This window comes from Malurus melanocephalus, unplaced genomic scaffold, assembly GCF_030028575.1.
Source record: "Malurus melanocephalus ecotype Western Australia unplaced genomic scaffold, MMel_1.1 scaffold_85, whole genome shotgun sequence".
Classification (NCBI taxonomy): Eukaryota; Metazoa; Chordata; class Aves; order Passeriformes; family Maluridae; genus Malurus; species Malurus melanocephalus.
This window is the reverse complement of record NW_026623317.1, coordinates 1796882-1819474: the sequence shown is the minus strand read 5'-3', so window position 1 is coordinate 1819474 and position 22593 is coordinate 1796882. Positions and strand designations below refer to the sequence as shown.

Genomic DNA, 22593 nt, shown 5'->3' with positions numbered 1-22593 from the left:
AGCTCTGCATCAGAGCTCCCTGCCAGRAGACCTTATTCCTTTGAGGAAAACATAATTCCTTTTCCAGCAGAGATGGTGTCAGCAGTGTAAAAAGGAGGTATTTTATGTACTGGGTCRTTTTTTCCCCATATGGAACCCTATGTGACCCACAATTGGAAGTAAATTGGTCATGATTCAATAGCTAATGTGATTATGAGCTTGATATGAGCTTACATGAACTGATCATTAGAAGAAACATATTTGTTTATATTTGTATATCCATAATTGTATATCCAGTGTGCAGACCAAGTGTTATGTACAGGACACATCCTCTAATTCAGGTATCTCCAAAAGTAGGAGCCTGGTGTCAAATTAGCCACTGTCATCTCCACGTGACAACTCAGAAGAAAATAAATGTTTACATCTTAGCTGGATCTTTTCAGCTTCCTTCACTGTCTCAGTTTAAGACATATGGATTTGTGGCAGTGATGGGGGACTAGACATTGTGTTAAGCACTAGATTATGCTAATAAATGCATGTTTTATATCTGCAAAAGGATTAATATTGATAAGCATATGTTTACGAGTTTCATATTCAGCAGAACCTTCCAGCCATRTACCTATGTGCCAGCTCTTTGCAAAATCAGGGATCTAGCAGTTTACACAAGTATTGTAGAAACTGTAAATAGACATGATTTAATTTTAATTTAGGGGGGGAAATGAGGTATAAAAAATGCTCTGCTCAAACCATTTACAGCCCATAGTATTTTGCTATGCTGGGTATGAAGTGTTTTGGTCTGAGAAATAGCCATTAAGAGGAGAGTGGCTGAGCAGGGAKGAAGAGAAAAAATCCTGAAGGGGAATGTGAAGCATGTATTACTTTACTCTGATCCTGTACGATACTGTGAGTTTAACATGTTCAGTTATGTGTTTCACGATTTAAACAACCAACAGACAGATCCTGCTATCCCAAGCAATAAATGCCATTGCTTTCAGCTGAAATTAGAATGCATGATCAGTCAAACACTGATTCAAACAACAAGTTCAGTGAAAGATACTTAAAAAAATTCCCAGTCAGACTTGCCTATCAAAAATGAATTTTTCTGGTTAATTTGCATTAAAAACCAAACTGCAGCTTAAGAATTAAGGGTTGCATATTGTCCTTTCAACAGAGAGAGAGATGAGCTTAGTCCCGCCACAAGAGGAGTAGACTCTGACTCCTACCAGGTTTTGTCCTCTTGCCAATTCATCTTTTCTTGTGTAGAGCTTCAGTGGCATTGCTTCTTTGTATTTGAGATGTAATGTTAGTTTCTTCTAAAAAATAAATACAAATCTGCTTCTTTGGGCCTTAAGAGCCAATGATGAGCTCCCAYTGGAGGGTGTCAATGTAAGGAGCATATTTGTGTTTGTGTTAGAGCACTCAGAGTTTCACTGCTCGGGCTGGAGGAGTTTCTTGTGACAGATTAGCTCTGGTGATATTTAGCAAGCAGCTCACATGCAACAAATAAAGGCCAGACACGTGTAAGACTGACTGCTTCTAGCAGCTTCGTATTAAACATCCATTTTGCCACATTTGGTTTAGACTTTGAAGTCTGTGCTCCAAGAACTGGTGTAGGAATACCCATTCTGAGCTTGTGTCCATCATCTGGAAGTGTTACAAAAGCAGGTGGATGTGGCACTTGGGGACACGGGTCAGTGGTGGSCCTGTCAATGCTGGTGGAATGGTTGGGCTCAATGTCCTTATAGAGCTTTTCTAATCCCTCTCAGACCCTGGAGGGGATCTGTTGTTGTCTGTTGCTTGTTTGAGTTCAGAATGTAAAATCATTAAAAAATAAATATTTTTTTCTCTGCAGAGACCTGCTGCTTTCAAGGAGATCTGTAGCTGACAAGTCAAACTCTCAGAGGGTGCCAGGAATGAGTGCTGACACTGCTCATTCAGCCCTTCTGCTGCACTCTAAGACTGTTTCACAATAAATATTGCAAGCAACCTTGAGCATCCTGTGAAAATTTGTCAATAGACATCCTATTTCTCTGTGCTTGCACAGAGCTGGTCTGTTTCCAGTTCTGCAGTGTTGTACTGGGCTGAGGGCAGCAAACAGATTTCTTTTGCATGTGACGTCAGGAATGATGCCTGTGCAAGATCTTCCTATTTATTACAGATACCTTTGTACTTTGCTTTTTGGGTCTGCAGCTCTCCTGCTCTTAGGTCTCTCAGGTGCTAAATCTTCTGGCCAGTCCTGATACAGCAGAGAGTGATGATAGGACACAGAAAATCCAAGACTGACAAAATGCACGGGCTGTTTGCTGCAGCTCAGGCTGACCATCACTCCAGGAGAAACAGCATCTGCTAGGCTCAGGAATTTGGTGCATTACAGCACAGATCTCAAGAAAAAAAAATCCCTTTGAAAAGAGGGGAATAGAACAAGAAAAGCTGAAAGTGTTTTCACCAAAATTTTAGTGATATAAGATCCTGCAAAATTGGTGTCACACTTAGAGGAAGTCATAGGAAGCCAATTCTACTATCTGATACTTTGCTGTTATTGTAAAATAACTCCCAGAGCAACTGAGGCAAATTTCTTAGAGTTTTCAAAGCTATCAGTAGAAATCAAACAATTCAAAGCATTAAGTAAATTTTCATTCACAGCTGAGCTTATTAGCCTTGACTCAGCTCCTGCATACAAATCTGCCTGTGTAGTATCTTGTGGGGTTTCAGCCTGGGAATTTTGATGGCCATACAGCTTTTCCTTTTCCTCAGAGGATTTTTGGTTAGATCCATCTAAATGGTACAATTCTTATGTGCATACGTTTCMTATGATATGAGCTTACATGAACTGATCATTAAAAGAAACATATTTGGCCCTAGAGCTGATGACTTTGACAACAGGGAATCAAACTATTTTAGTGTTTAACTTGCAGTCCCCTGGTATGTGTATTATTCCCAGAACAGTACAAATGCATCTCACTCAGTTAGTTTTCCAACCTAAATGGTGCTTTTCTTTCTTTCATTCTGGAAAATCCTGAACCACAAAATGGTAGGAGAGTGTCTCCAAGGAAATATCAGTATGCCTTTGCTCTCTGCATCTACTTTTCCCTGGATAATCGTTGATCTGACCTGGGGCCCCCACTCTTTTTATATGCAAGGTGATAATTGAAGCATTTACCAGGGTTCAGAAATAGAGGTGTGGGAGCTGTGAGAGGCGCTGAGTCAGGGCATATCAGGGGTTGGATCCTCTTCTCTGCAAATTCGGGGATATCTAATGCTGTGGTCTCCTCGACTGAAGGAATTCAGGGTGACCACCTTTCTAATTTAAACACTTGTGTGACTTTTGTTGCTTAAAATTAGGTAAGGCAGAGCCGGCTTTAGGCTAAATAGTTGCAGGTCATGCTGAGAACTGATCCCCGTCTTCAAGGACTGTGTTGAAAGGATTGCACAAATTTACCTTTGGCCTTTCTTCACATGAAGCACCAGTTAGAGCTGAAACAAAGTCCATGAATACTCCCAGATTGCTGCTCCTCACAGCTGGGCTGCTGGCACACTAGAGTATTTTGCATACGCTGGTTTAACTGCTGGAAAATCTATTCACACAAAAATCTTCCTATTCTCTTAGACAAAGGATTTTTTTTTTCCTCTCTTTTTTTTTTTTGTCAAAATCGTTTGCCCATCTGTTGTTGGGGCAAAACAGCCTCCTAGTCTGAGTGTTTCATTCACGGATAAAGCTTTCATTGGAACTTGTTTTAGGGTCAGGGGCAGATTTTGCTAGCAGTGAAACCAGCAACAGAACTCCCCGCGAGCTGAATTGAGCCTCTCCTGACAATGGGGGGATTTTTGGAGGAGTTGCGATGGCTGTGGACAAAGTGTTATTGCTCTGCCCTTTCAAAAGGGAGCTGTGTCTAGTGGAGGAACAATCAGAATATTTGTCTCTTTAAATGAATGGTTCTCAGAGCGTGCACTGAGAGGCAGGCTCCCCTCTCTGCGGCTGTGAGGCTACTCAGAGCCTCCAATAAATCAGCATGCAGGCACCGGGAGCTCTGTCCTTGAAGGGATGCACAGTGACCTTGCTTGTGCTTACTCTGGAGGAATAGGGGGAAACGGAGGAGCCCAAATAGTGAGCGGTGTGTGACTGAAGGCTCTGCATTCTGCATGCAAATGCCACGGCACCGGAGCCACGGCACGGACGGCGCGCTGCTGCACAGAATGCAGCTTTCCTGACAGCCTGACCAGACTGCTGCTGCGTTTCTTTTTTTTTTTTTTTTTTTTTTTTTTTTTTTTTTTTTTTTTTTTTTTTTTTTTCTTTTCCTGCAGGGTTCTGAATGAAATCCTCATGACTGTTACATGCTTGTTCGATAATAGCCCGCCCCAGTCACGTCCCCTTGCGAGCACATTTTGTTGGAATCGCTGAGCAGAAGCAGAGAAGAGCTGACGACTATGTGCTTCCAACGCAGGTTGCCGGAGCCCCGTGTTTGCCATTGGCTGCAGTTTTCTGGTTTGTGTGCAGCTTCCCCCATCTGGAATATGAAAATGGGATTGAAGTAGATAATTGCTAGCAGCGGGTTTTCAAGAGAGGCTTAGAAGGAACAGAATGCCTCTCACACAGCACAGGCTGCCTGCGCTGAGAGAGCTCTGAGAGATGATTTTAGATGTTACCCACGTCTGAATCTCCTGGAAACTTTACCATGGAAGCAAGTCATTGCGCACAGTCCTGGAGCTAACATCCAAAAGGGGCAAGGAAGGGGCAGCAGGGCCAAACAATGGGACACCTTGTCCTTGGATTGCTCACAGAAAAGCCGGCAGGCATTCCCCTCCGCTCCCCGGCAAAAAGGGCATGAAGGTGGCGATGAACTGAATTTTACCCAGCASAGCTTCAGTGGCTTTTCGGAAGGATGGGATACACTGACCCTTCGTCAAGCCGGGATTTGCTGGGAAACAGAACTTTGTTCTTCATCTTCATCTGCGCCTTTGCCGTGGTCACCTTGCTGCAGCAGATCCTCTACGGGAGAAACTATCTCAAGAGGTAAGGGGGGATCGGAGGGAATAGGAAAAGTTGTCTGATCGGACCGAGGGGAGATGGAGCTCCAGGCAGACCTTTRTGACAGTTCAAACCACTTATCAGTGTTTTGCTGCTGATAATAATATCTTGTCAGTCTGGRGAGGTGCATCCGGCATCTGTAATGTCTGTTAGATTATGAAAGCAGGAGAAGGTTAGGCAGGATAYAATGTTTTGTGAGTTTCCTGGATTATGTTTTAATCCTCAGCTGTCGCAAAAGTACAGGTCTGTATTCAACTTAAACAGACTTGTACCCTCTGAGTGTTTGCCCCTGAGCAGACCCTGCYTTACAGGCGTCCCACTCTGTGTGAGTTCAGGCTCAAATGGCTCGAGGGGTTGAATTAAGGTAATGTGTTCATTGCGGAAACTTCAATGTCTTCAGAAACAAACACGCAGATGCGGTCCCTAAAATCAATATTAGTGTTCTGAATAACCGAGAGACCACTTTATTTTTRCACTGTCGTGTTCTTACGAATTGCTGCTGAGACTGCTTCGCTGTAGAGCACGTCAGTCTTTGATGTGAAAATGCTCTTTTCACGGCAAACACCGGTGGGGATCTCTAAGTGTTTAACCTTGACCCATGCAGAGTTTATTTTACTTAAACCTAGTTTGAGAAGTTACAGCTTGCATGGTTTTATGAAGAGGAATGTTTCCCTTACGTGCTTTGAGGTAAGTGTTTCTGTTTTGTAGGCAGCTGCTGTGGATTTTTTTTTTTTTACTGGAATTAAGCTACATTCTGCCAGGAGAGATCAGTGGTTTGGTTCTTGCCTTGCTAGCAACTCCTGTAGTTGTTTGCCTTGTGCCAAGAGCAAGCAGAATGCTGGCAAATCAGCAAACACTTCTCTCTGGGAGGGAAAAGCAAGCATGATATTAATATGTATAGACAGGGGTGTTGTTTATCCACAGAGCAATTTGTGTGCCTTGTGTAGCACAAGGCTTTGTCTCAGGGAATCCATTTGAGTTTTTGGGCACCTCAGCTACAGAAAGTGTGACTTCCACAGCTGAAAGGAGAAAAGAATGAGCAGAGGTGTAGAAAACATTGGGGTTTTTTTTGGCTTGGAGAAAAATGAGGGGAGAAAGGAGAACTGACTCGAAATACCCAAATTAAATTTTAAAAGAGGAAAGTGATAAATGCATCTCTGTAAACACTCACAAAGGGATAAAATGTTGTGGCAGGAAAGATTTGGATTCAACCATGATGGGAAACTTTGAAAGAAAATGGTTCCCCGAGGAGGTATAAAATCTCCATATTTGGGGGCCTTCAGCAACCTGGTAGGTGGGCTTCTGGTAGGTGGACAAGGAAAATCCTAAGTTTCCTCAGTGTTAAGAATATGACTTTATGATCTGGTTGATGTCTCATTTTCCCTTATTTTGTCAGTTTTTCCCATTTGTCCTGGAGGCCTGGTAGCCCTACCAATCCTTGCTTTTCGAAGTCAAAATGACTGGAACAGGATTAGAGAGATAAAAAAATAAATCCCAAGTACAAACTGAAATGAAAAATGGCAGAGTAAAGGTAAAATGATAAGATGCAACCAAAAACTCTTCACTGAGTGATCCCTGTGTCCTGCCTCATGCCCTGGGAGCCTCTCCTGTCATCATCAGGGAATGAAARAGGGCTGATTTCCAATTCCCAGGACTACAAGGAGAAAACCTGGTTCTGASCCCTTTGCCATCAATGAATGCCAAGTAGGGAGATGAACATTTACTTTGTCACTTGAATCGGAAAACATGGTTTAATTTTTTTTTCCTATTACAGGTTGCAATTATTTGTTTATTTTAATGGATTTTTAAAGCTTTTTTATTAATCTTGTGCAAAGAGTCTCAAAGAGGGTTCCCCCAAACTCAATGAAAGGAAAAAGAAACCTCCCTCATCTACTTTCTGCTGGGAATTGCAGTTCCCATCGTCCATGGAAATAAAAATGCAGGACATGGCAGTCTCAGGCTGTGAGTTTTTGGTGACAGGAAGGTGATTTAACATTGGTCTGCACTGTTACCATAATATTATCATGAAGGTACCTTTTTTCCATCTCTCCCCTCCCTCCCTGTGTGTTAATGTCCTGCAATACCTTCCCAAGGCAGCCTGATTGCCAGCGAGCTCCGTGCAGGGGCAGCTGTAACCTTTAATTACTCTTGGATTTCACAAACCTCCGGTGTTAAGCCCCCTGCTAGAAGCTGATTCCGGCTMCTTGGACATGTTATAACTTGTACCTGGTGGTTTTGGAAGGGAAGGTGGGTATTTATAGCCCTGGTGCCCCTTGCCAGCTTGGGGACTCTCCCTGAGCCCATGACCATTTACTGTCTCCGGTTCCAYGTGCTGCTTGTTTGATGACAACCTTTGCCTTCATCCCAACACCTGCAACAAAAACAGCAGGCCCCGCAGACCCTTCCCAAGGCAGCAGGAAGAAACTCYCTCGTGTATTTGGAGAAACCTGAAAAATGGACTAAAGCACTATTTCGGTAAATGTATGGTGCTTTTAAGTCTAAATATAACACCGGGGTAGCTCTTTCTCTGCAAGAAGATGGTGGAAATGGGTAAAGGCCAGCAAGGCAGGGAAATTTGACCTAAAACGAGCAGCTTGGGCACAATGCAGCCGACAGCATAGATTGAGGACTGGTCCCAAAAGGCAGAGTGGAGAAAGGCACTCTTTTTGGGGAGAAAGATGGGAAAGTTTGCTGCATGTCTGTAAGCTGTGCCATGCCACTTGCTCTTATAAGCAGGGGATGGGCTGGTTTGATGGCTCTAAAATCCCACCTGAGGCTGCCCACTGAGGCTCAGGGTCCTGCACTTGCTCATGTTCCCAGGGCATCTGTGGGGGTTGCAGGACTGTGGACAGGAAAGGATRCTCCAGGAAATAAACTCTGCTCAGGGAAATTTGATGAGGGGCCCAGTCTCTGGTCAAAGTACCCTCTTTTCCCTTATGGGATATTAATGGTCTCCTGGCATTGCTGGAAGAAGGGGACACTGCAGAGATTGAATTTCTAGGCATTCACACATTTTTCACTCAACTGTGTAATGTTCTCCACTCCTTCCTTTGCAGTTTTATACCATGTCATTGGAAAGCAGAATCCTACCGACCTTTTTTTTTTTTTCCTTTTTTCACTTTTCTCCCTAGTGGGGTGGATGTGGGTGCTCTCAGCAAGGCCAGTGCTTTTTCTGTGTAGTTGCAGCTGAAGTCYTAAGAAGAGAGTTAAACTGTGAGCTGGAGAAATGACATCGGGCAGCTCTGGTCTCTGCAGCTTTTGATCCCGAGTAAAAAGGATGATGAAATGAGATATAATTACGGGACTTTAATACAGATCTCTGGGGTAATTATTTTTATTTTAGGATTAATGTGATGATTAAAAATCCACTGCATTGATCTGCTAAAGTAGGTTAAATGCTGTGGACTTCTGCTTAAATCCAGAGCTGCCGCTTGCTTTTGTATTGACTCATCTTTCCAATGCTTGCCTTTCAGCTGAATTTTCTTTTGAATCAGATGCTCAGCTGAGGGCTGGCCTTTTTTTGTCAGCTCTTGTTTGGCCAGCAGGGAATAATCCTGGATTACATCAGGAAACTGCCACTACAGTAAAAAATGTTGAAATCTGTCTTCATCTCCCAACCTGTAGCATGGGAGAGATCAATAGGACAGTCCTTCCCTTCGGCAAGGGAAAAATATCAGAGCAATACTTTGCTACATACCAATATTCTWTTGGCAGGAAACTCACTAAATTCTGGGTGTTTTAGCAGGCTGACTTCTGCCCCAGGAGAGTGTCAGCTGAAGAAGGGAATCTGCACCTTTAAAACTTGTAATTTTTTTTCAGCTGAGTGAGGAGAACACATTTCCAAAACTATTAAAGACTCTAAATAAAGATTACCCCTGGGCCTGCCAGAGGGTAAATAAAAGATGTCAAAGAATCCCACAGCAAGAGTCAGCAAACCTTCCCATGCAGGCAGCCTGCATTATTGGAAAGCTTTATATCTTCTAAATGAGAATAAAATATCATTCTTATGCACTCCTRGTAATATCAGAATCTCATGACTTGAGGTAATACCACCATTTCTGAATATCAGATGCAGCTTTTATTCAACAGTTGCAAATCCATTTCCAGGCATCCTTACCTCTTTCCTTACCATATAAGATAATTTGGGATTATTTCCTGCGCTGCATGGGCAAATAAAGAATAAACCCAGAGAAAATAAGCCTGGACTACACCTTGAGAGATCATATAGCCTGAGCCCTAAGATCATGTCATACTTAACCCAGGGGCAGCAGGAAAGTGCAGTGGGGACATGGAGACTGCATGTGGCCCAAGTTGTATTTTGTCCTAAACTCACTTTTTKGTCCTTCCTAACACCAGCTCAGGTGAAGAGCTCCTGCCCCATTCCTGGTGTGTGCTCCTCTGCTCTGCTCCTAACACCCTGTGAAAGTGTTAATCACAACCTGAGACCCTCTATTGCTGTGTTAAAAGTCTCTTTCCATTTAAATATCTTCCCCAAGAAGCATAGTCTGAAGGTCACCCAGTGAGTCATCTCTCTGTGGTCACACAGCTYTGTGCCTGCAGTTCCAACCAGAGGGAATTACTATCCCACAGAAATTACACGTATCCTGTGAGTCACCTCGATGAATCCCTGACAAGGCTCTGGGCAGGGCTTGGGTTTGGGAGRTTTTCTCCAGAGAAGAGCACTGGAAACTTCAGGACCAAGAAAAGTCTTCAAACTATGTAGAACACAGAAAATATGTATGTTTATGGAATATGGCCTGAAAGTGGCCAGATCTAGTCAAGCACAGCAGAAGCTGAGACTCCAGCTATACTGTTCTTGCTATGGGGCATTCCCAAGAGCATTTCAAGAGGTGCAGTGGGATGGAGGGGGCAGAACCAACAGGGAGCTGATAGATTAATTGAGCTGCCTGCAAAGTCAGGGAATCACAGAATCACTGAACAGTTTGGGTGAGAAGGAACTTTAAAGCCCATCCAGTCCCAAGCCCTGCCAGGGACACCTTCCACCATCCCAGGTTGCTCCAAGACCTGTCCAGCCTGGTCTTGGACACTGCCAGGGATCCAGGGGCAGCCACAGCTGCTCTGGGCACCCTGTGCCAGGGCCTCCCCACCCTCACATGGAAAAATTCCTTCCTAACATCTACCCTAAACTTGCCCTTTGTCACTTTGAAGCCTTTTCTCTCATCTTGTCACTCCAGTCCCTTGCAAATTTTCCCTCTCCATCTTTCTTGTCACCTCCCTTCAGGCACTGGAAGGCCACAGTTAGGTCACACAAAAGCCTTTTATTTTTTTCCTGGCTGATCAATCCCAGTTCCCTCAGCCTGGCTCCTCACAGCAGAGCTGCTCCATCCCTCTGATCATCCCAGTGGCTTCCTCTGCACTGGCTCCACCATGCTGATGAATCCTCCATCCAGAGGTTGGATGCAGTCACTTTATCCCACTGCACATCCCGTTCCCTTTCTCACTGCTGCTGCTGGTAGCTTTAGGCAAAGTTCCTGAATCCAAAAATCTTTCCTTCTGCTACGTTAAGGTTTGGATTTTTTTAGCCATAATTTAAATTTGCTTTTAAAGGAGAGCATCAAGTGGCTGCAATTTTGGTACCAGAATATGAGGATATGTTATTTCCTCTCCTGTGCTCCCTGGCAGTGYTCTCCATGGCCCTAATGCAGAAAACAGCAGGGTTTGTATCCCTGCTCCCTCTGTGCTGTATTTCTGCTGTTTTATTTCACCTCTGCTGTTGAGATGACAAAACCACGTGCTGCTCTGCTCTGTGAATTGCCAGTCCTTCTGCACTATTCTCATGACAGCAAATTAGGGTAGCGAGTGCCTATAATTTCAGTATTTTACATGCACAAATTACATTATCCCAAGTGTGTCCCTCCCTGGTATGTCACACCATGGTCCTTCCTGACCTCAGATCGTGAGGGATGTGTCACTACAGAGTGACCTTCAGACTGCTGACCCTTTTATAGAGGTTGTGGCCACCCAGCAGCCCCTGGGTCAGTGTCCACAAGCCCACCCTGTGGTTGGTTTGCCTTTGTTTTGAATTATGTTGGGCTGTAGGAGCTCTCCAGAAACTTTTTGCYCTGGAGCAATGAATTATAGGTATCCTGCTTAGCAGCCAAAAAGTGACCATCGTCTTTGCTGATTAATACAAAGACAWTTAAATCCTGATTCTAATTCACATAGTACCTAGTAGTAGCTTCCTTCAGCCTGACTTTATTGAGTGAAGATCTAGGCATACTTCTGTCTGTGCAAACACCTCTTCTTGCATATTTGGCTGAATATCTGGGTTAAATCCTCATTTTGCACAGACCTGTTGCCTCAGGATGGCAAAGTAATGGTTGAGTTTCCCCATTGCTCAATATTCAACACCTTTTCATCCAAAGTTGTWTAACTGCTCTAACATTTTTTTGGCAGAAGAAATGCCATCAGCGTCTTTTATGACATTTTGAAAATAATTACCTGCTTGGCCTCTTTGTGCATGGGCAGGTACAAAGTTCAGTCTTGTCTCTGTTTGTAAAAAGCCAAACCCAGAGCCCAGTGTTCCCATTTTGGGTTGTGCTGCACCCATATCCCCCACAGCCCCAGTTGTGACAGATCACCCCCTTGACCACTGACCTCCATGGCCAGTGTTGATGACCTGGCCACTTGGTCTTTTATTTTTGACCCAGTTGGAGTTTCCTGGTCTTTCTTACACTTGCTGGATTTGGTTCAGGCAAAATCACTGTACAAAGCTTTGTATTTTCTTACTCTTGCTGTGCTTCGTTCTTACCCTTGATTGCTTTTTCATTTCAYTTCTCAATTTTTAATTCAAGTGTATTCATTGCTCAGCAGTCCATGTCTCCCTCAGGCAAATCGTGGACTTAACCTCTCATTTCTTTCAGGCATKCTTGCCCTCTGTTGCTTGCATCCATTTTGCTTTTCCATCAGCCCTSCAGACAGTCACTGTCCTTCCCCATCCTTTTTATTTAGTTGGGTTTATGCTTTAGTTCTCGGGGTGAAAGCCTTAAAAGCAGCCTCTGTCACTGGTCTGGCATTTTCCATCAGAACAAAAACAGGCAAAGCTGGGCTTTTCACAGTCCTAACTGAACATCTTAGGCTGTAAATATTTTGGAGAGGTTGCATAAGTGGTGAGAGAAGATTGTGCCATCCACTTCAGTGCATGGAGAGAAGGAATATTTCCCTCTTCTGTGCCTGGCACTGGGTCCRCACTCATTGAGTGTGAATGCATTTTGCTCATTGTCTTCAGTGTGAGCTCTCGGGGCAGTGAAGGGACACTTGACCTGATGCTGAATATATTAGTACTGGAAACTTGAGATGCCATGTAATTATTTCAGTCAGATCTCTTGTGCTGTGGTGAGATTTGKTACCCATGCTGCATCAGGAATCTACCATCTCAAATGTCAGGATTTGCTGGTATCTTAAAACATTTGGGATTTCCTAGGAGCCTCCATGCTCAGGGCTTGGTTGCTTTTTTAATTTTTCTTGAAAACCACCTGTCTCACTGTAATTTCATTCTGTTGTGGGTTTTGTGCTGCCCCTCTGTATTTCAATTATGAATAATTGGAGTTAATCAAAATTGTAAATAATTACTACCTATAGAATGGATAAAGATTATTTATTACTCCTTGGATGCTTATCTTCCAGCTACAGGTGAKAAAAGGTAAGATTGTAATGGTTCTGAAGGTATCCTTTGATGTTCTTGATGGCCTGGTCAGCATTAAATCCAGTTTAACCCAATTTATCTGAACGTATTTTATCCTTCCTAGGAAGTGTTTTTAGATCAAGTTTTTTCAGATATTGCTTGTGAGTATCGGATGCAAGATTTAACACAAATGTGAAATGTACTACACAAAACAAAACCTTTTTTTGTGTGTAATAATGGTTATAATCCAGAAGCTTCCCACCTATGTTTCCAATTTTGCTTTTTGCAGTAGTCAAAATAGACTCCTCCACCACTTTAATACTATTATTTCCCTCTAACATAAAGAGCCAAACCTACCCCTGTTATAATTCTGAAAGGCCAAGAGTGTGGTGAAAACCAGGCATGCTCCTTTCCCTCCATCCATGCTTTATCTTTTTGTGGTACCCATGTYATTTTACTTCTTCCTTTTGCTGTGAATATACCATTCCTGCTTTCCCACATATTTTTGTACATTTTCAAAGCCTTTGAATAATCTGATCCCTGTGAGATGGTCAGTGATCAGCTCAGTAATTACCCACTGTCAGTCAACTTCCAAAGCTGTAGGTCAGTGAGACAAAGGTTGATCTCTCTTAATGAAGTGAGTAGAAATATGAATGTGCTTGTATCAGGACTAAAACTTGCATTTTGCWTATTTCACTGGAGAAATAAGTATTTCTCTAAACTGAACTGGTCAGATTCAATGCTGCTTCCACTGAAAAATGTGGATTTTTTAATGAATTCACCTAAGAAGGGGAGCATCCAGCTCAAGTACTTGAGATGGCCCCAGGAATGTTTTATTTTTTTAATAAAAAAATAAAACAGGGTTATGCCCATGGATCCTGGACTGAAGGAGGCCAGCACACACGTGGTATTTTCCTGGCTTTACATAGCACAGGTGAAATGGACCTGGGCTGCTACAGGCAGATTTGTGTTTCTTTCTTTCCTCTGTGCTGCCTCTTTTAACTTGTGCCTTGGCTATTTATTTCAAAATGTTTTAGGGTGTTTGAAGTGATATTTAACTATTCAAATAATCATTTGCCTTGTTCATCTGATTTCATTCTCTTCAAGGACTGAGTCTGGCCCTTTTGACAGGACAGAGGTTTGGGAGACTGACTGGGCACTGCTGGGCTGGGTTTGATCTTGGTGTCTCACTGTTCTCAGTGGTAACTRTATTCCTCTACTCCTTTTGGTCCCCTCTGATGTGTTTGCAAGTGTGGTGTTAATAAACTTGCTGTTTCTGGCCTGGGCAAAATAAAAAGAGATCCTTATTTTTGCTCCAAAACTCCTCCTTCTCTTTCTCTTTCTTTCCTCTCTGCTGGCTGCTGTGCTTCTCTTCACCTGTGCAGTCTGTCACACTCAAGACTCCTGACATTCCCCTTACCCAGGCTCCTCTCACTCCCTGGTCCATTTTAGTGAGTGTTTCCAATCASTCTTATCTGCAGGTCAYGCATGCAGACCAYGGYTTTMRTTTTATTTTCCGTACACCCTGTGGACACAGTGAGTCATAGTTTCCTTATTTCGCAGGAAGAAGGAACTGGATCTCTRGTGAGATTAACCATCTGACTTTCCAACACCTCTGTGACATCCCTGTTAATAGGCTAGGGGCATCACTTTCCGTTTTCAGAGAGAGTAAAGTGATCATTTAACACTGAAGTCTTCAGTTCCTCCTCCTCAAGGGCACAAGAATTACAAAACAGGGAAGCTGATGTATAGTGAAACTGATTTTCCAGTGACTTTAAAAAGCCTTTACATGGTTTGGACTATTGGTCATCAGGACAGGGACTGGATATGGCTTCTGTATTTGAGCAGTATGTAACAGGGAAGTGCAGCACCATGACCAGGCCTGCAGAAACAGGATTGTGGAATTACTAATGATTTATATTGAATTAATGAACATGCTATTCACTTATAACTTCAACAGGAGCTGGAGTCACAAAACCTGGATTTTCTGTGACCTCCTGATGGCCTCATTGCTAAGCAGAGTACATATAGGGAAGGAATATGAKAACTGCTGGAAAGCAAGAGCAGAAAAATAATAGAGTAATCTCAGAAAGAAAATGAAATAATTTGCCTTGCTCTTGAGGACATTCATATCTTCCTTTGCTTCCTCTGCTTGTCCTTCCTTGACCATCTGTGTAGGCCAGCAAGCTGAGTCAGGTTTTGGCTTAGACTCACCATTACAAAATATCATTGGTTTCTGCCTGATTTTGCATGGGTTAGGGTTTAGTCTGCCTGTGGTAGATGCCAAATGAGGGTAATGCTAGCTGTCACCTTGAAAGAGGAGTGGAAATAGCCTTCTGCTTGGAATTAAATGGGATGGGCTGGTGGTATTTGGGGAATAGGCTGTGATTGCAGTGGCAGGTGGTGGCCCTGCTGCCCCTCAGTCGTTGTCACCCAGCAGTGTTGATCCCTGTGTCACTCAGCCACCTGTACCGAACCGCCCTTGTGCCTGGAAAGCGAGTGCTTCTSTCCTGGGTGAGTTCTGCTGCATGCAAGGTCATGGCCCACTCTCTGGATAGAGCCCAGACGTGGCCTCCAGCTGTTCTTGGAGCCTTTTGGGTTTTCTTCATCTAGTAACTCCCTTTTAAAGCCTTGCCTTCTGGTCTGAAGTGAATTTTYACCTTTCCTTTCCTTTCAGAAGGACAGTAGGCACTGCTGAGGGGGAATCTGAGTGTGACAGCAGCATGGATGCAAAGCTTCTCTCTGCAATTCATCCACTTGTTCATTCTTGCCTTGTAGTTCAAAAGCCTCATAATTATCTGACATCCTCTGCTATTAAAACCTCTGCTTGTGTAGGAGTTGTTTTTTTGTTTGGATTGCAGCAACAGGCTTTTAGTCTTTGCTTCCTGCTGCTTCCTGACAGCCGGTTTTGACAAGCCCTTCAGAGTCACTGCTGCTTTGTTAATTTTCTGGCTTTTCACCCCCTCCTGCTATTATTGCTTTACGATGATGTTTATTTGACCACACACTGATTCAACACTTAGAGTTACCAATTAGGATCAAAATATTGCTTTGACATTTACCTGAAAATCAAGGTCTTTGTTGCTAAGACATCCAACTTCACCGAGTTTCTCCAACGCAAAGTACAGAATTGCTCACAGTTTCATTTGTTAGGGGTAAGTCCTGTGATTAAAGGTATCCATGTMTGACGTACATCTTCCTTGAAGATAATTTGCTTACATTCATGGGCAAAACAAAGCATCTCTGCACTGAGAGTTTCTGGTTGTTGTGCCTTTTATGAAGTCTTTCCTTGCTGTCATCAGCATCACACATTGGGGACGCACACCAATTTTAGAAGTTATTACATTAGGGCAAATTGAGCAAATGGCAAAGTTCCACTATTGGCAATCATTGGTAATGATTCCAGGTTTAAAATAAGCTTTTCTTTCTTCCTTTTTTTTTTTTTTTAAATTTTAAACTGTTTGACGTGAACTGTCTAAATTACATGGTAGACCTTTATATCTAAGTGATTTTCTCAGCTTTTCTCCCCTTCTTTTAACCTTTTCTTACCCTCTTTTTTTGTTCAGGTGCTTTTTTTCTCTTCCTTTTCTGTGTTTCCATCTTCTGTGTGTGCTTTTGAATCACAGTTCTGATTCACAGAACCTTAATTCATTTACCTGTTTAAATGCAGTTAGTGCTGAGAGTGAACATGGTAGAATTCGACTAAAGTAGCATGCCAGAAAAACATAGTGATGAAGCAGTTCAAGTCTCTTTCCTGTTTTTTCAGGCTGTTTGCAGATTTGGCCAGACAATTTTTTACGGATGCTTACAACTCAAAACTGAGAGGATTAGAAAATTTTGTATTTCAAAAACTGGATTCTCCCAACTGTAGGATGATTGAGATCAGTGGTAAAGCTCTCAGTAATCTTGTTAGAAACAGAATTAATTCAGTGTTTTTAAATGTCTCATCCTTGGTTTTTCTACTCAGTTCTAATGCTACAGACCATTATTTATGGAAGTTGCACTTACTGTGAAGAAGAGGTTTACTGTACCACCCCTGCAGAAAATGCAGAGCAGCCACTTGGTCTCAGTCTTGCAGACTCACAGTGAGACACACAGCCTTTTAGGCTGTGCAGTATTTCTTTGGTGGGGTATTTTGTGTATTTATAAGTCTGTGGAGTACCTGTTGGAAGAAGAGCCCTTTGTGGTCAGTCTGGTTCAGKGCTGGAAACTTCGCTTTGATCTCAGCCTAAGCTCGGCTCACAGCTCTGTGCTTTGTCCTTAACCACAGAGAAGAGTCCTGCCCAGACCCTTCCCTCCCCTCACTGGATATTTTTGTACCTCAATCAGATCCCCCACCCTCAAAGGCCACTTCAGAGTTGAGTGTATGAAGCTGGTCACCATGAGACATTTCTCCCATTCCTCAGGGTTGGTCTAACACTCTCCCCTTGGACCTCACCCAAAATGTGAACGTCCTTCAAATGTGGTGCCTCCGCTGCAGTGCACACTCTTCCCGAAAACAGCTTGATGACAAGGGGGCATTAAAAAGCGATTTTACAATTTGTTTTGCTTGATGGACAGATTCACCCTGTCCATCTCAGACCATTTACTTAAATTTCCTTTCAGCTGTTACATGTGGAGCAAAGACAGGGAAAGAGCTTTAGGGCATGTTTTAATTCTGCATTTAATCTGCTGGGATATTGGCTGTGCTTTAGGGGAGTTCASCTCTGGAGGACACACCAACACCAGCCATTTATTTAATTAATTAATGTTCTCTATTTCAGTTCACAAGAAAATATCTAAGCCCCAAATACAGAATTTAAATCCAATTAAAAAGCACAATTSCAGCTTGGTTTTCCCACACTTCTACCACTTCTCTCACAACAGATCATTTAGTGATGCCTTTAGCAACTCAAAGATATTTTTAAGGCCATATACTTAAATGTCTTTTAAAAATATATACATTTGAAGGAACCATGTTTCTGTACCAGTTAGGGTGTGGCAAAAAATGTGTTAGACTGTGGTATATGGGAGAGAATCTCAAGTGTTTATCTCAACAAGCCTCAAAGTGAAGGTGTCTGAGTAATCTCATGTTTTCTTCACATCAGTATTCTGCTTAGAAATTTCACCTTGAGCAGGTCAGCTGACTAAAAATGGCCAGAGAAATACACAAGTTATGGGACTGCCTGATAGTCCAGAGTGTTGCATTTCCTTGCAGCTGTTGTAGAGTAAGGTACACACACTTTGATTTAAATCAAAGAATCACAGAATGGTTTGGGTGGGAGGGCACCCTAAAGCCCACCCAATTCCACCCCTACCATGGGCAGGGACACCTCCCACTGTCCCAGGCTGCTCCCAGCCCCAATGTCCAGCCTGGCCTTGGACACTGCCAGGGATCCAGGGGCAGCCACAGCTGCTCTGGGCACCCTGTGCCAGGGCCTCCCCACCCTCCCAGACAGCAATTCCTTCCCAATATCCCATCCATCCCTGCCCTCTGGCACTGCCAAGCCATTCCCTGTGTCCTGTCCCTGCAGCCCTTGTCCCCAGTCCCTGTCCAGCTCTCCTGGAGCCCCTTTAGGCCCCAAAAGGGGCTCTGAGCTCTCCCAGCCTGGCTCCAGAGCAGAGGGGCTCCAGCCCTGGCAGCATCTCCGTGCCCTCCTCTGGCCTGGCTGCAGCAGCTCCAGGTCCCTGTGCTGTTGTTGCCCAGGGCTGGGGCAGCTCTGCAGGTGGGGTCTCACCTGAGCGGGGCAGAGGGGCACAATCCCCCCCTCCCCTGCTGCCCACGCTGGGGCTCAGCCCAGGGCTCGGGGGGGTTCAGGGCTGGGGCAGGTTCTGCTCTCACCCCCAGCACCTTCTCCCTTCTCCCAGGGCTGCTCCATCTGCTCATCCCAGCCTGGGCTCATCCCAGGGGCTGCTCCAGCACTTGGCTTTGTTAAACATCATGAGATTCCCATGGGCATATTTTAACACCTCATGTTGTTCCTTCTTAATTTCCTGTGCTAATTATTGCTGCCAATTAGACTGGAGGATGGATGTGGCCAGAGTGATTCACCAGCCCCTGTAATAAGCCTGGAGACCAAGAGAACTCTCAGGGTCCTGGATGCCCTTTGTGTTGGACGAAGCCTGCTGGCAGATTGCTTCCTGGCTGTCCCCACACAGCCCAGCTGGGAAGTTAACTTTCGGTATTGGCAGCACCAAATGTTCACAACTCCACTTGCCAGGCCACTGAAATAATGAAATTGTGTTACAATGGGATAGTTTAAAAATAACAGTCTGCAAGATCCTTTTTAGTTGACTTATGAGATAAGGGAGGGGTTTTGACCTCTGTTGTCAAATATTTCTCCAGCATTTTTAGGTTTCTACCCAATTATTGGTGTAGTTTCTGGAAGACTGCACGGGTTGGAATTAATTTGTGAAAGTTTGGAAAACAGGGACTTGTGGTGGTTGTGTTTATGCATTGGCTTAAAAGAATGCAATCTTTCCAARCAGGCAAAAGAAGCACTGTATTGTGACTTAGAGATGCCATTAAATGACAAAGGATGCTTTGCTAGCCTGGCCAACAAAGCAGAGGAAAGACTCAAGGTCCACCACATTTAACAACTACTGTAGATGTAAAATTGAAGTTTGGAGCTGTTACTTCTTTAGCCCTGTGGTTTTCCACATCTCCAGCTTTTTACCCTCGTGTTTTTGAGAATGAAATTTCTACCTCCTCACCAGTGTATGTTGTTTATGAGCACCATAAATTACAAGCCTTCACATTTCTGTGGGGAGCCTGCTATTGTTTTCATCCAAAGACTGGCAGAGTCTGTGGAAAGTAAAAATTAATTGTTTATCCTAGTAAGGTGATGTCTTGTGGTTCTTGGTATCTTTTAATTGTTTTTGATATGTGTCATATTCGCATTTGTATGTTAAGAAATAGGACATGAGAACTCATGATGATAGACTTAACCTAATGAATGATATCAAATATCAACTGCCTCGTTTTCTTGCTAGAGGGCTGCAGTTTAGCTGGCAGAATGGAGAGGAGTTGGCAAATTGGACCGGCACCTTTAATTTCACGGATGACGGAGCAGTGAAGAGTGGCAGTGACACAGGCACCAGGTACCAACACCCGAGGGAATGACTACAGAGATATCTCTCCCTTTGTGTGAGCCACAAATGTGAGCACAGGCTGTATGAAATGTGAGATTTGCAGTGTGATTTGGCTGCTTGGCACTGCTCCCCGTGGCACAGAAGATTTCAGGGATGCCCAAGCACTGTGTTGTTTTCCTGCTTGGAAGCCCTGGGGACATTTTGGAACATGCCATAAGCATCCATGCAGAATTCAGGAGGGTGGCTTCTATGTCCTGKCCTCTCCTGTTTCCCTACCAATGCTTTCTTTTAATGTGTGGCAGTATGGGAAAATGGGACTTTAGYGGAGAATGTCCCAACATGACAGCATTGGTGCACACTGGAGTATCTGGTTTTTATAATAAAATATGTATTCTACAAAAACATACTTCAATGTCTTCCAGGGCCTAGCAGGGAAAAGTGTTCTGTCAAGATAAGACCGGAGTATTTCCTTTATTTACACTGTTTGACATGAGAAGCACTGATATGAGAAAAGGAGAAGCACTGATATGCTCTTTGTACTTACTGGTTTGACATGGGCTCATGTGCAGGGTCATGTGCAGACTCAGGAAACTGGCAGCAGTTGTGCCTAAATAGCTCCACAGCTATCCCAGGCCATCTGCATAAATCCAGACATGGGCACAAGGTGAATATTTAGGCTCTCTTCCCGGTAAGTCAGCTGCAGAGGTTAAAAATCCTGAGTCATGTGTAKTATCAAGCTCAATAAGTAGCAGGGAAACCTTAAAAAAACCCKTAAAATTTTAAGGAAAAACAAACCAACAAACTAAAACACTTAAAAGAACCTTACATTTAATACTTGTGTATAAACAAAGCTCTGAGTAAATCGCCCATTTTATTTTAAATATTATCATTTTGTAACCGTACACCGGTACAGCTGCAGAGCTGATAGCACTTCAAAGGCAAGCAGAAGTTAGGGAGTCTAACCTGCCAGAAATCATCCTGTCACTGAGCCACAGCAGTGCTGCAGCTCCTGTGCAGGCTCTTGCTGTGATGTGATCCTGTACAAGCACTGCCCACTGCTCTGCTGGYTGGCCTTGTAAAGGTTCTTTATGGAGGAACCACCTAGACTGCAGTTTTTCTCTTAGAGTAGGGAAAACAAAGGTTCATGTGTATCTGTGTGAGTGTATCTATCTATTTATCTTCTACTCTTGCTGCCTCTTCAGTGTCTGCATAYGTAGTGTGTATATAAAAGTCTTCAGTTTAGGCACCTGGCATAMAAAAAGAGATCAGTGTGACACAAAGACACATGTCTTGAGTACATAAGAAAATCAACAAATATAGATTTCCCTCTCTAGACCTTTGACAAAGGCAACTGAGCCATCATTGATTGTGGGACAGGGACCCAAAGCTTTCGGCTGCAAACGACACAATCATGAGGGGCTGAACCACACTGCTTCTCTCAATCTCTTCAGCCTTTTGAGGACAAAGATGTTCAGSGTGAAAGTGGTTTTTACTCAAAGTGCACATAAGATAGAAACTCAAAAAGGTTATAATATCAATGAAAAAAAAATGCATATTTCAAAGCATGTGTTATGTGAAATATCACAAGACTGTGTCTCCCCTGGAACAGGCTCTGCAGGGAATGGTCCCAGCCCTGAGGCTGCCAGAGCTCCAGGMGTGTTTGACAGCACCTTCAGGCACAGGATGGGATTGTTGGGGTGTCCATGCAGCACCAGGAGCTGGACCTTGATGACCCCTGTGGGTGCCTTCWGACTCAGGACACTCTGGTTTATGTTACTGGCAGTGGAGTGGAGAGATTTTGAGTTAGGGTTAAGTCTAGCTGCAGCATATTTCTATATTTTTTATCCTTTTGCCTGCTATAATGAAAGCTGAGAATATAGGAAAATAAAAAAGTACTGTGTAAGTGTGGAGATGAGACTTTGTGGTGACTACTGCAGAGCTGTGTCAAAATTGTTTACTATTTACCTTTGATCACCTTTCTTTCTAACAGTGTTGTCACCAGACATCTCTTGAGAGTCTTAATCTGACACTCAACTTTAGGCTGTTGATATAAAGTGAAAACAAGCCTTCCTCTGATGAATAATTCTTTCCTCTGAATGGGAAACTTGCAGACTRCATGTTAGAAAACTGATTTTGTTTGTATATATTTACAGGACTCCAGAGAGATGTCTAAAGTGCACAAAACTTAATTATATGTCAGCAAAAGCACAGTGAACACATTTCACTGCACTGCTSTGCAGTTCTCTGTGCTATCACCTCCTTGTTAAGGGTTTGATGTTTAAAGATATTAGTTGAAATAGATACTAATATGCTTTCCATTAATCTGTGCCATTTATATAKAGAGAGAGTCACATGTTTATTCATGCATATGTGGTATCAACTCGAACATATTCTAGAACTACTCTTTATCTTTTAATTACATAACTGAACACAGGGTGTAGAGACGCTGACAGCTCATTCTGTAGGAGTGAATCTTTAGATGAGAATGAAAGACTTCCAAAGCAAAAGCACACTGAAAGAATGAGTGCATTAGAATTACAAGTCAGCCAGACTTGATGAGAATAGTGGCCTTATCACAACTGATGAGCAGYGAAGATTAAACACTGCGTGAAAATGATCAAGTAAGGAAGAGATGGAGATTATCCTATTGTCTGATTTCAGTAAACACAGTTTGACTCCTTGGATCGAAAAATGGAATGGTTTGGGTGGAAGGGACATTAAAGSCYCTCTAGTCACACCCCTGCCATGGWCAGGRACASCTCCCACTGTCCCAGGCTGCTCCCAGCCCCAATGTCCAGCCTGGCCTTGGACACTGCCAGGGATCCAGGGGCAGCCACAGCTGCTCTGGGCACCCTGTGCCAGGGCCTCCCCA

At 43.5% G+C, this 22593-nt stretch overlaps 1 protein-coding gene across 2 annotated transcripts in view; it reads left to right on the top strand.

Annotated features, from left to right (window-relative positions):
• Positions 1–4341: 4341 nt before the first annotated feature.
• The window catches only part of ST8SIA5 (ST8 alpha-N-acetyl-neuraminide alpha-2,8-sialyltransferase 5), a 44619-nt gene continuing 26367 nt past the window's right edge, over positions 4342–22593 (top strand). Inside the window, exons 1-2 of one of the 2 annotated variants that reach the window (XM_057367800.1) lie at positions 4342–4990; positions 19623–19730. In XM_057367800.1, the coding sequence (XP_057223783.1) occupies positions 4860–4990; positions 19623–19730 (239 nt within the window). In that variant the 5' untranslated portion in view covers positions 4342–4859. The remainder of the gene's footprint in view (positions 4991–19622; positions 19731–22593) is intronic. The other variant, XM_057367799.1, reaches the window with a different exon arrangement.